At 50.0% G+C, this 15802-nt stretch overlaps 1 protein-coding gene and 1 pseudogene across 2 annotated transcripts; both read left to right on the top strand.

The window, feature by feature from the left end:
* Nucleotides 1-6805: 6805 nt before the first annotated feature.
* Nucleotides 6806-11331, top strand: LOC123433623 (probable ascorbate-specific transmembrane electron transporter 1). Its single transcript, XM_045115461.1, has 4 exons — nt 6806-6994; nt 9744-9792; nt 9880-10079; nt 10854-11331. The coding sequence occupies exons 1-4, from the start codon at nt 6860-6862 to the stop codon at nt 11160-11162; spliced, it is 693 nt and encodes a 230-aa protein (XP_044971396.1). The 5' UTR covers nt 6806-6859; the 3' UTR covers nt 11163-11331.
* Nucleotides 11332-11719: 388 nt separating this feature from the next.
* Nucleotides 11720-13221, top strand: LOC123433607 (annotated as a pseudogene). Its single transcript, XR_006624959.1, has one exon. The product of XR_006624959.1 is annotated as an uncharacterized LOC123433607 (transcript).
* The last annotated feature ends 2581 nt before the right edge of the window (nt 13222-15802 follow it).

The following is a 15802-nucleotide window of genomic DNA, read 5'->3' as shown; positions in this document are numbered from 1 at the left end:
TGTAGAGCATCTTTATAGTCACCCAGTTACGTTGCGACGTTTGATACACACAAAGCATTCCTCCGGTGTCAGTGAGTTATATGATCTCATGGTCATAGGAATAAATACTTGACACGCAGAAAACAGTAGCAACAAAATGACACGATCAACATGCTACGTCTATTAGTTTGGGTCTAGTCCATCACGTGATTCTCCTAATGACGTGATCCAGTTATCAAGCAACAACACCTTGTTCATAATCAGAAGACACTGACTATCTTTGATCAACTGGCTAGCCAACTAGAGGCTTGCTAGGGATGGTGTTTTGTCTATGTATCCACACATGTAAATGAGTCTTCATTCAATACAATTATAGCATGGATAATAAACGATTATCTTGATACAGGAATTATAATAATAACTATATTTATTATTGCCTCTGGGGCATAATTCCAACATAAACGTCGTGGGCAGGCGTCTCAGCGATTGAGAGCCTGCTGAAGCTGGCGCAGAGCGCCTCAACGTCGTAGTCCTCGCCGGAGTAGCATGCGCCGTCGTTGAGGCGAAGGTCGCTGAAGAGAACGCTCAGGTTCTCCATGGCTGCGACGACGACGCTAGGAAGCGCCTCGTCGTTAGAATCTTCGTCCGAATCCGCATGGCGGACGGGGACGTCGATCATCATGGGCGTCGCCTCCTCGAAAGCGAGCTCCACGGGCATGCAAACCGATCCGGACGCGATGCATCCGGTGGTGTAGGTGCGGGGCCCCACCCAGCGCGTGAAGCCAGCCGATGCCGCAATCGGCCCCACGGTGGGCGCCAAATGTCGGTGAATACTCACAACATATGCCATAGGTAGGCTAAAGTTGGTGAGAACCGAAGGGACAAAGGTGGGCGCTGGGAACGAGGTTGGTACATGCATGGGACGCACGATGTACCCAGGTTCAGGGCTCTCCGTAGAGATAATACCCCTAATCCTACTTGTGTGTTTGATGTATGGGAACAGAGTACAATGTTGCTCCTGGAGCTGTGTTGGGAGGAGGAAGAGGGGAGCAGCCGGCTCGTCTCTACCTCGCTCTCTGTTGGTTGGTGGGAGTGTAGTGTTGAATGACTGGTAAGTGATCGGCCCCTCTGCATGGGGGGCAACCGGGGGGTTTTATAGATGAACCCTACAATATGGATAAAGGGTACAAGCGTGGGACCCGGCTGGCCGCTTCACCGGCTGGCCAGGGGCCCACGAGGGTCTTGTCTTGTCGATGAGGGGCCCGCCGTCCGCATGGTCTCGTTTACCTGTGGGACCCGCCGACTGGCCAATGGGGCTCCCGCGTAAGGTTGACGTTGAGCACGCGTTGTACGTCAAGCGTCGCCCCGCGAGATTCTTCATGGGCAGGCTGTACGACCGCCTCCACTGTTCCCCACGCCGAGTGCAGTAATGGAGTGGGAGTGTGACGGTTCGACATCAGGCTAGGTGATGGATCAGAGCCGGGGTAGGTCAGCGACGTGGCCGCCGACGCTCGTACCTGCCGGCTGCCCCGATCTAGTACCTTTGCTGACGCGTAGCTACCTTTAATCGTGAGGTCCTTTCCTCACCTATGATCTGATGTGACTGGTGATCCTCGGCCGGCTAGCCTGCTTGGCTAGCCGGCTCGTGGGTGGCCGCCTCCTCCCCAGTCCGGCTGGCGAGACCAGGCCGGCTCTGAAGGGGAGGCCGCCTGCATTCTAGCCGGCAAGGGATGCCTGGCCGGCCAGAAAGGTGGCCGCCTTGTCGTCCAGCCGGCAAGCGAGGCCTAGCCGGTCAGAAGACTTGGGCCTTGGGAATCTCCATATCTTCATGTCCATTGGGTCGGAAATGAAGGAGCAGGCTTGATGAGCCTACCCCAGGGTTATCCCCCCGACATGCGGGATTATTGGACACAGGGAGAAGGAATGTAAACTGAAGTCGGCAAAGAATGAAGCACCGCAATTCGGTCCATGGATGAGAGTTGAGGAGGAAAACAAGAAATGTGCGGAGGGAGGAAGAGGAAAAGGGGGGAGCAACAAATCGAGTGAAGAAAGCATGGGGGCGGTGGGATATAAATAGAGTGGTACCGACCGGCGTATGTATCAGCTGGGACGTGGAGGTGTGGGCAGAGGTAGTGCAGCCCTCTCGTGGCGTAAAGACGGTACAGCTTCACGTAGCAGTGGTCGTAATAGCCAGGAGGAGGAGAGGGAGGTGACTAGCCCACTCAAAGCTACAGCCAAGGATGATGGTGGTGGCTCCAGGGGTACAACGAAACAGTTAAGCTTTGAAGATAAAGAGAGGTGGTAAACAGACAGGAGGTTGAAGGAGAGACCATAATAGTGCCTCCTAGTGCAGAACACAATGAGTTGCAGAACCACCAGCCACACCCTATGGGTAGGGACAAGGAGGAACATGAGAGCACAAAGATAGAGGCCGCTGCAGGAGGGAAGAGTGGAAGGAAGTTTAAAAGAAGAACACGCGAACCGAGCAAGGAGGGTCAGGAACACATTGGTATCGTGATTGGGAAGCGGGTTGGGGAGGAGATGGAGACGTGGTCGCAACAGGAGCAAAGGAAGGGGAGAATGGTGGATGCTACAGAGGGAACGGAGATGAACCAAAACAACCAAATGTATGCGGGGCTGCCGGGGCAGTCCTGCAACCCCCAATGAAGCTGATCACTTGGAACTGCCGTGGGTTGGGGAACGGCCCGGCAATTCGTAGCCTTCTGGATCTCCAGAAGAAAGGAGGACCCTGACATGCTATTCTTATCGAAGACGAAGCTGGATGCTATGAGGATTGAGTGGTGGAAGTGGAAGTTGGGAATGACTGGCCTGGTGGTGAAGGACTGTGAAGGGAAGGGAGGGGGTTTAGCTATGTTCTGGAAAAGCTCACTGAAGGTTAACCCGGGCATGAAATCACGGTACCATATTGATACTGAGATCACAGAGGATGACAGTTTCGTTTGGCGATTCACAAGAATATATGGGGAACCCAAAATGGAAGCTAGGGAAACAACCTGGCGACTACTGCGTAATATAAAACATCACAGTGACAAATCATGGATATGTGTGGGGGATTTCAATGAGGTTCTAATGCAGGGTGAAAAGGAAGGGGGTGTGGCGAGACCTCAAATTTACATGGACCGCTTTAAACAAGCCCTAGAACACTGTCACCTCCATGATCTTGGGTTTGTTGGGGACCCATATACCTGGCGCAATAACAACCATGATGCACAACATTACATTCGCGAGAGACTGGACCGAGAAGTGGCGACTCCCGAATGGTGCAGCCGTTTTCCTGAGTACCGGGTAGTGCACGGCAACCCTAGACACTCCGATCACCGGCCGATCATAGTATGCTTGTGGTGCTGTCATTGAGAATGCTTGTGGTGCTGTCATTGAGAATGCTTGGAAGAGAGAAATGGCAGCCAGAGGGGGCACAGTGGTACATGCACTACAAGGTGTGGCAGATGACCTTCAGCATTGGAGTCGCACATCACTTGGGGACATGGAGAGAAGGATCGCAAAACTGAAGAAAGAGGTGGAGGTTTGCAGGCAACACACTCTCACACAGGACACGGTGAACAGGGAAAGGATACTGAGATACAAGCTGGAACGACTCGATGACCAGATGGAGATGTATTATAAGCAACGTGCACATGTTACATGGTTACAGAAAGGAGATCGAAACACGGCATACTTCCAGAGGTTCGCTTCGGCTCGTAGAAAGAAGAACAGAATAAAGAGACTCAGGAGAGATGATGGAGGGTGTGCGGAAGAGGAGGAAGAAAAGGAGGTGGTGATCATGGAATATTTCGGGAAGCTGTTCACCCCGACGACCACTACCAGGATGGAGGAACTACTCGTGCATGTGATGGCAAGAATCACTCCGCCTATGAATGAGATGCTCACAAAAAACTACACTGCTGAAGAAGTCCGGGCTGCACTACAGAGCATCGGTGATCTTAAAGCCCCTGGTCTTGATGGTATGCCGACGAGCTTTTATAAAAAGTATTGGGAGACAATTGGGGAGAAAGTAGTGGAGGAGGTTTTGAGCGTACTGCATGGAGGAGTGATGCCGGAAGCATGGAATGACACATGTGTGGTATTGATCCCTAAAGTACCCAACCCTAAAAGGATGAAGGATCTACGACCTATCAGTTTGTGTAACGTGATCTACAAGCTTATCTCGAAGGTTGTTGCGAACAGGCTAAAACAGATCCTGCCGGAGGTGATAGCTCCAAATCAGAGTGCCTTTATCCCAGGCCGTTTGATCACAGATAATATCTTGCTCGCCTATGAAGTCACCCATTTTATGCAGAATAAAAGATCTCGAGAGGGGGGTATGCGGCTCTAAAACTCGATATGAGCAAAGCATATGATAGAGTTGAATGGGAATTCCTGGAAACGATGATGCACAAAATGGGCTTTGCGGATGCATGGGTACAGCTAGTTATGAAGTGCTGCACTACAGTAAAGTATACCTTCAGATTCAATGATACTATCACGGAGAAGCTTTTGCCGGGGAGGGGGCTACGACAGGGGGATCCAATATCACCTTACTTATTTCTGTTCTGCGCGGAAGCCTTCTCATCTCTACTCAACAACGCTGAACAAGAAGGGAGACTTGAGGGAGTTCAAATATGCCGCAATGCCCCGAGCTTTAATCACCTACTGTTTGCAGATGACTCGTTGATTCTTCTGAAGGCTACAGAAGATGCTATACTTCATTTGCAAAACATCCTGAAACTGTATGAGGAATGTTCGGGACAAACTATAAATGTTGACAAATCAGCCATAATGTTTAGTAAGAATACCAAGCGGGATACCCGGAGGAAGCTGCTAGATCTGTTGGGATTAACAGGAGAAACATGGAATGAGAGATACTTGGGGCTGCATGTGTTTATTGGCCAGTCGAGGACCAAAGCGTTTGCATACCTAAAAGACAGAATGTGGCAATGCATTCAGGGTTGGCTGGAAAAATTGCTGACAAAAGCAGGGAAGGAGATCCTGATTAAAGCTTGTGCCCAAGCTATTCCAGTCTTTGCAATGTCGGTCTTTGATCTCACAAAGGGTCTATGCGAGAAAATGACGTCAATGATGTGTCGGTTTTTTTGGGCACAGTAGGAGGATGACTAGAAGATTCATTGGCTTTCTGCGGAAAAACTGACAAGATCAAAGAAAGAGGGAGGCTTGGGTTTCAAGGATCTGCACACTTTCAACCTAGCAATGCTAGCTAAGCAAGCTTGGCGCCTGTTGGAAAACCCCGAATCGCTATGTGCACGTGTAATGAAAGCACGATATTACCCAGCTACGGACATCCTCAACGCCGAAGCCAAAGAAGGGATATCATATGCATGGCGCAGTATACTGCAAGGAGTGGAGGTGCTTAAGAAGAGGCTGATCAAACGAGTTGGCGACGACACTACTGTCAAAATCTGGGAGGATCCATGGATTCCACGCAACTGGGATAGGCGTCCTTTCACCCCATGGGGCCATACGATCATCTCAACTGCAGCAGAGCTAATGGATCCGTATACGTCCACCTGGGATGAGCAGCTTGTTACCTCCATCTTCTGGGCTCCCGATGCGCAACTGATCATGACGATCCCTGTTCAGGAGGACGTGCAGGACTTTTGGGCTTGGCACCCTGACCACCGAGGCGCTTTTTCGGTCAAATCGGCCTACAAATTCTGCAAGAAAATGCAAGAGGTGGATGCAGGAGAGATGGGCAACGCTGAGCTGGATGGCGACAGTTTCAACTGGGTAGCGATCCGGAGAGCACCATGCCCGTTGAAAATCCAACAATTCCTTTGGAGAATCGCTAATAACAACCTACTGGTAAGAGTCAATCTACAAAGGAGGGGCATTGAGGTAGATACCCGTTGCCCAGTATGTAAGCGACGCGATGAAGATGTGAGTCACCTTTTCTTCCAGTGTAAGGGCTCTAAGCAGCTGTGGCGGAATCTCGGGTTAGAGGAATGAGGCGAGCATGCATGTTGTTACATGATCCGAAGGAGGTGGTACAGGTGCTGCTAGCTGGTTCCCTTGCACAAACGACGACCATCATTGCACTGTTATGGACCTGGTGGAATGCCCATAACAAATTCAGAGTGGAGCAGACACAGATCAATACACAAGCGCTGGGCTGGCAGACACGACGTACAACTGACGAGTACATTGAGTTCTTTGGTGGGAGGAAACAGAGCCAGGAAAGAACGGTCACAGGATGGACAAAACCTGAAGTTGGCATTCTGAAAATAAACTCTGACGGGAGTTACAATAAGGATACTTTGACAGGAGGATGGGGCTACATTATCAGGGATCATGAAGGGGATGTCGTGGTCACTGCTGCGGGGAGGCTACATCACGTCCACGACGCACTACAAGCTGAAGTTGAAGCTTGCATCCGTGCTATCTACAAGGCACATGAGTTAGGCATTGGCAACATGGTGATGGAAACAGATGCCTCCACTTTGGTCTCAGCGATCAAGACATCAAGATATGATCTGGCTTCAAATGGCAATTTGTTTCAAAAGATTAAAGCTTTTGCTTCTTTAAACTTTATTTCTTTCGACATTGTTCATTGCCCACGGGCTTGTAATAAGGTTGTAGACGCTCTTGCGATGCATGGGTCGAAGATGGTGCTTGCACCCCAAGCCGTATGGTCGGGTCTTGCGGGTCTTGCTTCTACCTTTGCCCAAGGTCTCGTTGCCGTCGACTATGGCTGGCGTGGCGATTAATGAAATGAAATGTTCCCAGTTAAAAAAAAAAAGACCATGGACCCAATGTGCCCTCTTCCTCAGCACGCTCATGGACTGGACAGGCAAGGAGTTTGACTTTACAAAGTGAAGACTCTGATTCCTCCCCGTCGCCTGACGAGATGGCCGTGCCGGCGCCGGCCAAGGCGGCGCGCGCGCTCGCGGCCACGGCGGCGGCGCTCGTGCTGCTGTGGTGCGTACACTTTCGCGGTGGCCTCGCCCTCAGCTCCCCCACCAACAAGGGGCTCATCTTCAACGTACGTAAAAACTAACCAACAGCCTCGTCTTCTCCCTATCTCTTAGTTGGTAGATCGTGGATGTGGCATTACATCCGGTCCTTGGTTAGGTAGTATCTTTAATTGCTGTCAAATTCATGTCTTCGCCTGCGTAGGCACTGCTTGAGCCTGTTTAATGGCACATGCGTGGCGGTTAATAGTGGCGTCCTCTGCTTTTGGTCGCAAGACTGTAGTGTGCTAGCCTGTTCTCGTCTTAGCTGGATCTGATCATGAAACTTGATGATCCAATGCTTGCCTTTTTTTTCCATATGGAAAAGTAAATCATATGCATCTACTGTTGGAAGGAAGACCACATGTATGAAGGCTCCAATTTTTCCTGGAAGATTTTTGCTGAAGGTCATTTTTTAAGCTTAATCCCATGTAAAAATGTAATCCTGGAACAAAAGTACCCCCTCCATTTCAAAATAAGTGTCGTTCTTTTGGTTCAAATTTGCTAAAACCACGACACTTATTTTGAAACAGAGGGAGTGCATTCTAAGAGCAACTCCAACCACGCGATCAAATGAACGCGCGTTCTGTCCGTTTGGGTCGGCCTGTCCGTCCCATTTTTTGTTTGGGTCGGCTGTTTGTCTAACGCGCCGACCCGTTTTTCGTCCTCGTTGCAGGCTTGCAGCCATTTTTTGATCCTAGATTAATAAAATTCAATAAAAATATAAAGCATTGCATAGTTCAAGAACCATATAAATATCTCATAGTTTACAAGCCAAACTAATATTAAATTGTCTCAAATACATTTGAAAGAAAAGGTTGCCAATACATTTATTGGTTGCCAACATGAATCCATGTATGCTCAACCAAATCATTTTGCAGCTGCATGTGAGTTTCTCAATCACGCATCTAATGATGAAACTCGATGAACTATGCAAACGTTGTCGTTCCTCCATGCTTAGGCACAACATTATCACCCCGAAACTGAAATTCTTGATCATAGAGACGTTCCGGGCGCTCATCCTCTATGATCATGTTGTGCATGATCACACAAGCAGTCATCACCTCCCAAAGCTTCTGGGTGCTTCAAGTTCTTGCAGGATACCGAACAGTGCCCCATCGAGATTGCGGAACACCAAAGGCACGCTCAACATCCTTCCTAGCACTCTCTTGCTCTGGGCAAATCTCTTTCTCTTCTCTCCTACAGGGTTGGGGATTGTCTTGACAAGAGTAGTTCACTGTGGATAGATACCGTCAGCTAGATAGTATACTTTGTTATAGTGGTGGCCATTGATCTCAACATTTACCTCTGGGCAATTGTCTTTTGCCATCCTAGCAAACACTGGAGAGCCCTGGAGCACATTGATATCATTGTGATAGCCGTCCATGCCGAAGAAAGAGTGCCAAATCTAGAGATCTTGGGAATCAACGGCCTCAAGTATGACAGTGCAAGCTCGGACATGGCCCTTATATTGCCCCTGCCAAGCAGAAGGGCAGCTTGTCCACTTCCAGCGTATACAATCTATGGTACCAAGCATCCCTGGGAAGGCGGGAACCCCCTGCTGACATATGCTGTATCAGCAACAATTGGCTCTCTCAAATACTCTGGCCCAAGCACAGCTATGACAGCCCTGCAGAATCTATACATGGACTCAAGGCATGTGGACTCACTCATCCGGACATACTCATCAATGAGATCACCGAAAACTCCGTATGCAAGCATCCAAATGGCAGCAATGCATCTTTGATAAGAGGAGAAGCCAATTTTTCCAAGGGCATCTGTCTTGTACTCGAAATAGTTATCGTACTCCATCACCCCTCCCGAATAGGGTTGAACACATGCCTAGCCATACGAAAAAGGCGTCGAAACATGTGATGTTTGAAAAGCGGGTTTGGGGTCTCGAAGTAGTCCTTCCGGAGTAGGAAATGACCACTCTCCCGGTTGCGATTCAGTGCCGGCGTGTGCCCCGATAGGGAGCCCCTAAACAGCGGCCGCTCCATACTTATGTGGTCATGTACGACCAACGCAGCTACCACGATCTCCTCATCATCGGATGAAGAATCATCCGAATCACAAAGAACGTCATAGAAAAAAAACTCATCATCGGAGTCCATTGGTACCTTGCGGGCAAACTGTCGAACAGCTTGCGGGCGTCGTGGAACAAGCCGTCTAGTGAAGAGCCTCAGGACACAGGGGTCGGAGCTCTGCGGCGGCGACGGGAGATGAGGCGGCCGGGAGGGTGACCTATCTATGGACGGATGGTTGGCGTCGTCGGCGGAAGTGAGCAGCAGTGGCAGGAGGTGTGGCGCCCGGGTGAGTCGGGGGAGAAGGAAGGAAGAGGAGAGTGGCCTGCGTGCCACCGACTGGCGGGCCAGGGGAAAGAGAAAGGCTGGCGTCGCGGGCTTCCGTCCCGTGTCTGCGACGACGCAAATGCGGCCCAAATTTGGGCCTGGAGTGGGTCACGGGCAGACAAAAAACGGACGCGCTTCTGTTTGGGACGATGCGTTGGGCCGAGTTTTTTGTTCATGATGACCCAAACGGACACGCGCGGACGAAATGGGTCAGACGGTTGGAGTTCCTCTAAGGGCTATGCCCATAAAAGGTGGATTGGGATTGGCAGAGTCCCCTATTTTGAGCTAAACCAAATACCTAATGGCTATTTTTTTTATTGTTACCTAATGGCTAATGTTATAAGCTCAGTCAAGGGAACTTTGGTTATGCTCAAATTCATATTGTTGTTTACATCAAAATTCATAACGTCATATGCTCACTACTATGCAGGTTCATCCTGTCCTTATGCTGATCGGATTCATCATCATAGGGAGTGAAGGTTAGGTTCTCTTCTCTTCCTTGATGGTTTTTCCGTGATGAGGAGGTTTGAATATGTCTGATCAAGCTACTTGTAGTTTTTCTGCAGCCATTATGAGCTACAAAACATTGCCATGGAGCCATGACACAAATAAGATGGTCCATTTGATTCTTCATGCTGTTGCGCTTTTTCTGGGATCGTTCGGGATATATGCTGCCTTCAAGTTTCACAATGAAAGTGGAATCGCTAATCTATACAGCTTGCACTCCTGGGTTGGACTTGGCGCTATCATTTTGTATGGTTTACAGGTAAGCCGCATAAACCATTACCATTTGGTGATTCCAAGCATATTCTGTGAATCTTGGAATTTAAATAAACATAGTTATTTGGATTGTTCCCGAACAAAGCAATTATTTGTTGCATTTGTAAATTCTAGCAACACAGTAGTGTTAGTGCTCCTAGGAGTTCTCCACTAGGAGCTGGCACCATGGGATACACCGAATTGCTCGGTGAATTTTAAGCTTTGAAATCTGTTATGTTTTGCTCCAGCTGTAGAGGGAACATTTTCTTTCCATTAAAAAAAGAGAATATTTTTTCAGGAGATAACCAAAGCAATAAGCACTAGAACAGAGATCTCATGGTGTTTGACATGATAAAGGATACTTTCCAACTAATGGAGGATCTTAGGGCAATTCATGCTAAAATTCCTCATATGTATTCTGTCTCTTCGAGCCATCTGCCGACAAGGTGAATCCCTATTAGTGGCATTGCAGTATCAATTATGGAGGTAGATTGTCTTACTTCTATCCGTCAGCCAGCTAAGTGTCGTCAGACCTCTAGATTGACGATATGTGTTAAATGTGTCAGGCGTGATTTGCTCATAAAAGATGCAATCATTCTGTAGCATCAATAAATAAAAAAATTAGCATACATGTCCTCATTTTGTTCAAATTTCTTGTGTCTATTCTTCAGAAATGGTGGTATACTTGACGTATATAATCAAGATAACTGTTTGAACATAACTTCTTTCAGCTTTGTTTGTGTATTACCTGAAACCTTAATGTTGTGATGCCATCTTTCAGTGGGTATCTGGCTTTCTGACCTTCTTCTTTCCCGGCGCTTCGCCGACACTGCGACGTGCCGTGCTTCCGTGGCACATTCGTGCTGGGCTCGTGGTCTACGTGCTGGCGCTGCTCGCGGCTGAGCTGGGGTTCCTGGAGAAGCTCACTTTCCTTCAGGTCGCGGGTCTGGGCAAATACAGCTCGGAAGCCCTGCTGGTAAACTTCACTGCCCTTGTTGTGTTACTACTGGGCGCATCTGTCGTGCTGTATGTCACCGCTCCTGCACAGAGTGAGCACAGGCTTGGGTATTCAGCAGTGCGCAAGTCCTGACTCCTCACCCGCCTGCTCGGTTTTGTCCCATCGTTTGTATGTTTGAAGTACAGACACTAACATTTCATCTTGTTTTACACAGTTGTCTGCAATCGAGTGCCGATTCAGAACAACAGAATGTAAAATTTGGCCGTCTTGTTTACCAGTAGATTTTCTTGAGTTGTTGCAATCAAGTTCAGGTTCAGAACCACGAAAAGTGAATTTTTGCCCTTTTGGTGACAAATAGATAGACCTATGTGCTGGATAGTCACAAGATGAGAAATCCTTCTTTGACGCTCTCTGGAAAATGACTGCAGAGACTTTCACCCTGAATCGAACCTTTTGCCCAATCAAAGAATGTACGAAGGGGTTCAGCTAATTTACAGGTAGGCAAATCTGCCGATTCAGCAAGTGCTGAGTGCTGACCACAAAACCTACTGATGGACCATTTGGCCATTGCTCAACTTATCCACTTCTTTTGCACTATTTGCTGCAATCTAGTTCAGATTGATAACCACAGAATGCAAATATTTGCTGTCTTGTTTTCCAGGAGTTATTTGAATCCCTGCAATCTAGTAGTTCAGATTCGGAACTAGGATATTTGAAATCTTTAGATAGATGTGTGTTGGATGACAGGATGAGCAGAAGATTCTTCGACGCTCTCCAAGAAATGACTGCAGAGAAGCTCACCCTGAAGTGAACTGAACCTTTTGTCCAATAAAACATGTACGAATGGCTCAGCTAATTACATGCAAGGGAAACCAGTCCAATAAAACAAGCCTTCCCCCGCTTCCTGGTCGCTCCCGCGGGCGGCCGGAAGCGAACCCTAGCCGTCAGCAGCGCCGCACCCACCAACCACGCCTCCCCTCGCCGCCGCCGGACGGCGTCGCCGGGCAAAGCCCGTGCGGCTCGGCGGCGGCGGGGCCGTCTCCTCCTTCCGCTCGGGGCGGCGTGGCGCGGGCCGTTCCTCTTCGGCGGGAGCTCGGCCGGCGGCTACGCTGGCTCGAGGCGGCGCGGCGAGGCTGTGCAAGGGCGGGCCAGGCACGCTTCGAGCTGGATCTGCGTGCGGCGGGGCGTCGCGCCCGTCCGCGAGGGCGCGTGGGTGGAATAGGCATCGGTGAGATCTGCGAGGGCACGTGGAGTGGAGCGGGATGGGGCATGGCAGCGAGGCCATGCTGCGTGGGCGCCAGGGCGTGGTCGTGGTCCAGACGGGAGGGAGTTCGGCCCCGGGCGTCTTCGGTGGTCGAGTGCAGGCTTGCAGCGCTGCTGCTCGGGTGCCCTGTTCCACGGGTGTGGCTGCTTGGGTGCTCTGCACGGCGGCGTGCAAGGAGCTGAGCTGGGAAAAGGCGGTGCGACGGCTGGTGGTTCGGCGCGGAGGCGCACTGGAGTTGGCATGCCCGATCTGCGCTTCGTGCGAGAGCTTCGGCTTTGGAGGTGGATCCTAGGCTTGACTGTGGTTATGGCTCCTCTCTTGGTCCGACTGGGCTTTTGGGGCTATTGCTATGGTGGTCAGCGTGGTTGTGGTGGAGGTGGCGGCTCTGAGGTCGTTCCGGTGGTATGCTCGTGTACGCGGTGGTGCCGGTCTCAACACGAGCAATCCACCATGGTTATGTGTACGCCGTGGAGCCCTTCCGATCCAATTGGTCTGGTCTCGTCATTGTTGAATACAAGCGGAGTCGAGGCTCGGTTTGCAGGTTCGTTTTGGCTTGGCTCCCTCCCCGGAGTCTATAGAGGTGGTGAGATTTTAGGCTCTGGGCGAAAGCTTGTTTCTTCGACGGGGGTCGATGCCGGCAATGTTGGCGCTTGTGGACGTCCTTTTCTTCCTTGGAGGCATTGTCGAAGAGCTGCCTCTCATCACTGAGTCCTGGCTGGTTAGGTTTGGAAGCGGCACTGGGGTTGTTGGCTAGGTCGGACCATTCTCAGGGTTTGGTGGAGTGGTCTTGTACGGATCTGGGTGAAAGCTTTGTGATCGACGGAGGTCGATGCCGAAGACGACGACTGTGTCAATTGATGATGCTTTCCTTCTTGAAGGCGTCTTTGAAGACCTTGCTCAATATCATTTCGGACAGAGGTTGTGATTTGTGGAGGTGGTTTGTTCGTGTTGCATCGGTGGTTGTTTTTTTTTCTTTCTTTTCTTTTTAGTTCAATGGTTTTGGGCCTGGTTTTCCTCATAAATCGGGCCATTCTGTATTTCTTTTCCCTTTTAATGAAATCGGCAGAGCACCTGTTATGCAAGTTAAAAAAAAAAGCAGTCAATTCGGCAAGTGCTGACTACAAAATCTAGTGAAGTACTGATGTACCTACCCATGGACCATTTGGTCATTGGCAACACAGACAACCGGATGAGAAGAAGATCCTTCGACGCTCTTTGAGAAATGACTGCAAATAATTTCATCCTGAAGTGAACTGAACCTTTTGCCCAGTCATACAATATACAAATGGGTCAGTCATACAATATACAAATGGGTCAGCAAATTACAACCAGGCAAAATTGCCGATTTAGCAAGTGCTGAGCACAAAATGTACTAGTGATTTACTCATTGTTTAAAAAAAAAAATCTAGTGATCTACTGGTGTACCTACTCATGGACCATTTTGGCCATTGGCAACAGAAGCAACCGGACGGCAACACCTACGCTGATAAATAGGCAAGGATGACCTCATTGCCGCCCCTCGAGCTCCACTCAGCTGCATTGGCAATGGCGTTGGCGTCTGCATTGCCCTTCTTCTGCTCGGCGTCTGCCCACGACGCCGTCCACCGGCTCCTCCCCGCCGTCTCCTTGACGCCGTCGGCCGTGGCCGCACTCCGAGCCGCCGCCCTCTTCTCAGCGCGCCGCTGGATTACGTACTCCTCCGAAATGTACACGCCCATGGCTGACTGGCAGCACAGCAAAAACGAAAACCTTCACACGCCCCTGGATTTCCTCCTGAAGTTTTCTCCTTTTGACAGTAGTATCTCTTCTCTTGGGGCGTGGAAAAGCTTGGAGGCCTGGAGCGGCTTGTGCGACCGGCCGGAATTTTTGGGGACCGAGAGGTGCTGAAGCGGTGGACAGGGCCATAGTTTCTGCCTGCGAAACCACTCGCCGGTGTCGAGCCGTATCCTGCGAGCCATGGCCGCCGGTTTGCAGGCTTGCAGCAGCGCGTGAGAAGACCGTGAACCCATCGAATGAAAAGTCGTTTTCAAACCTCGGTCGAATATAAAAGCTTACTTAAAACTTTTACGTAGAAACTGATGTGTAGAATTGTGATTGATAATTGAAGGGTGAGGGATCCTATCCCCACTAAAAATCAAGGGAAGAGAAAAATTAATTTGTAAGGTTAAGTAAACCTTTATAAATCTTCCTAAGTCTAGCATTATTGGGTACTCGTGACAAGTGGAAAGGTCATCGGCAAGACTCAAGCCATGATAATTCCTAGCTGCAAGTACGTGGAGACTCAAGCCATGATGATTCCTAGCTGCAAGTACGTGGAGCCATCCGTGAATTTTGTGGAGGGAATTCTTGACGGGAACGGTGGGCTGTTGTTAGAGCAACTCCACTAGACCTTTTAATGGAATGTTGTTAGAGCAACTCTAGCGGTCTTTTTAATGAGCTGTTGTTAGATCAACTCTAGTAAATTTGGGTCAGAAATGGATGCCCGCATATGCCGAGTGGACACGTTTTAGAAATGGATCTGCGCGTTAGCCTGTCATTTTTGTCTGCGGCCACCCAAATAGACGTTGGCGAATGAAATAAGTCGTCGCGTTGGAGTTGCTTTTAAGCATCTCTAGCACTTCGTAATAATCAACCCTTAAAAGCGCGTATAATAAGCATTGTTACAAACCGAGTAGACCCGTAAATGGAATTATATTCCTCTATAGTTCATTTTTTTTTCTTTTTTCTTCCCGTACCGATGAGCCGTCTCCGGCCACGGCGTGCCTCGCCCCCCGATGCCGACCGCCTAGCCCCCGCCTTGTCTTGTCGCCGCCCATTTCGGGCCACGCATGAAGTGGAGGAGCCCTGCGTCGCCTGTCCCGACCACGCGCTGCCTGGCCCGCTCGCCCATCCCCGATTTGAGCTTCGCATCTCCCGCCGCCACGCGCGCGTTCCCTGTCGTGGCCGCCTGAGCTCCCCCACCCGTGCCTCGCTCTTCTCCGGTGCCGCCCCGTCCTGATTCAGGCCGCTAGTGGCCTGCTCCAAACTGCCCGTGGACGGCCTCGCCTCAGCAGTGAAGGTCGAACTAGGCGCAATTCGGACCGGCGGCAACAATTTCCTGCGTGTAGCGGCTTCTTCCGACGTGCGGCGACGGATTCCGATGATTTCCACGTACATTTTGACCAGTTCCGTGGCGACCCGTCTGCTCCGACGAGGTTTGACCGGTTTACGAGTTGAACCGTATATTGCATTCGAAACTGTACATATAAGGTTTTCGCGGATGGATTTACCGTGCCCCTTAAAAAGTTTAAAGGTAGTTTTACGGGTTCTGCTTCGCGTCGTTTTTCTCACGGAAACTGTAAACACCTCATTTTTTACAGGTTTGATCAGTTTAAGGGTTCTGCTAGAGATGCTCTTATATCACGAATACAGTTCGCGGAAAACGCGTTTTGCGGGCTAGTGCGGGCTGCGGTAGAACAGACCATGCATCGCGGAACTATAAAACAGTGTATTTCGTAGCCCGCGCCAG

This window comes from Hordeum vulgare, chromosome 1H (genome assembly GCF_904849725.1).
Source record: "Hordeum vulgare subsp. vulgare chromosome 1H, MorexV3_pseudomolecules_assembly, whole genome shotgun sequence".
Lineage (NCBI taxonomy): Eukaryota > Viridiplantae > Streptophyta > Magnoliopsida > Poales > Poaceae > Hordeum > Hordeum vulgare.
This window is presented reverse-complemented; position numbering and strand designations above follow the sequence as displayed.

Excerpts from the sequence above, each read along its gene's own strand:
- LOC123433623 (XM_045115461.1), top strand. The coding sequence starts at position 6,860 with ATGGCCGTGCCGGCGCCGGCCAAGGCGGCGCGCGCGCTCGCGGCCACG. Across the intron at positions 6,995-9,743 it reads ACAAGGGGCTCATCTTCAAC|GTTCATCCTGTCCTTATGCT; the intron begins GTACGTAAAAAC and ends ACTACTATGCAG. Across the intron at positions 10,080-10,853 it reads TCATTTTGTATGGTTTACAG|TGGGTATCTGGCTTTCTGAC; the intron begins GTAAGCCGCATA and ends GCCATCTTTCAG.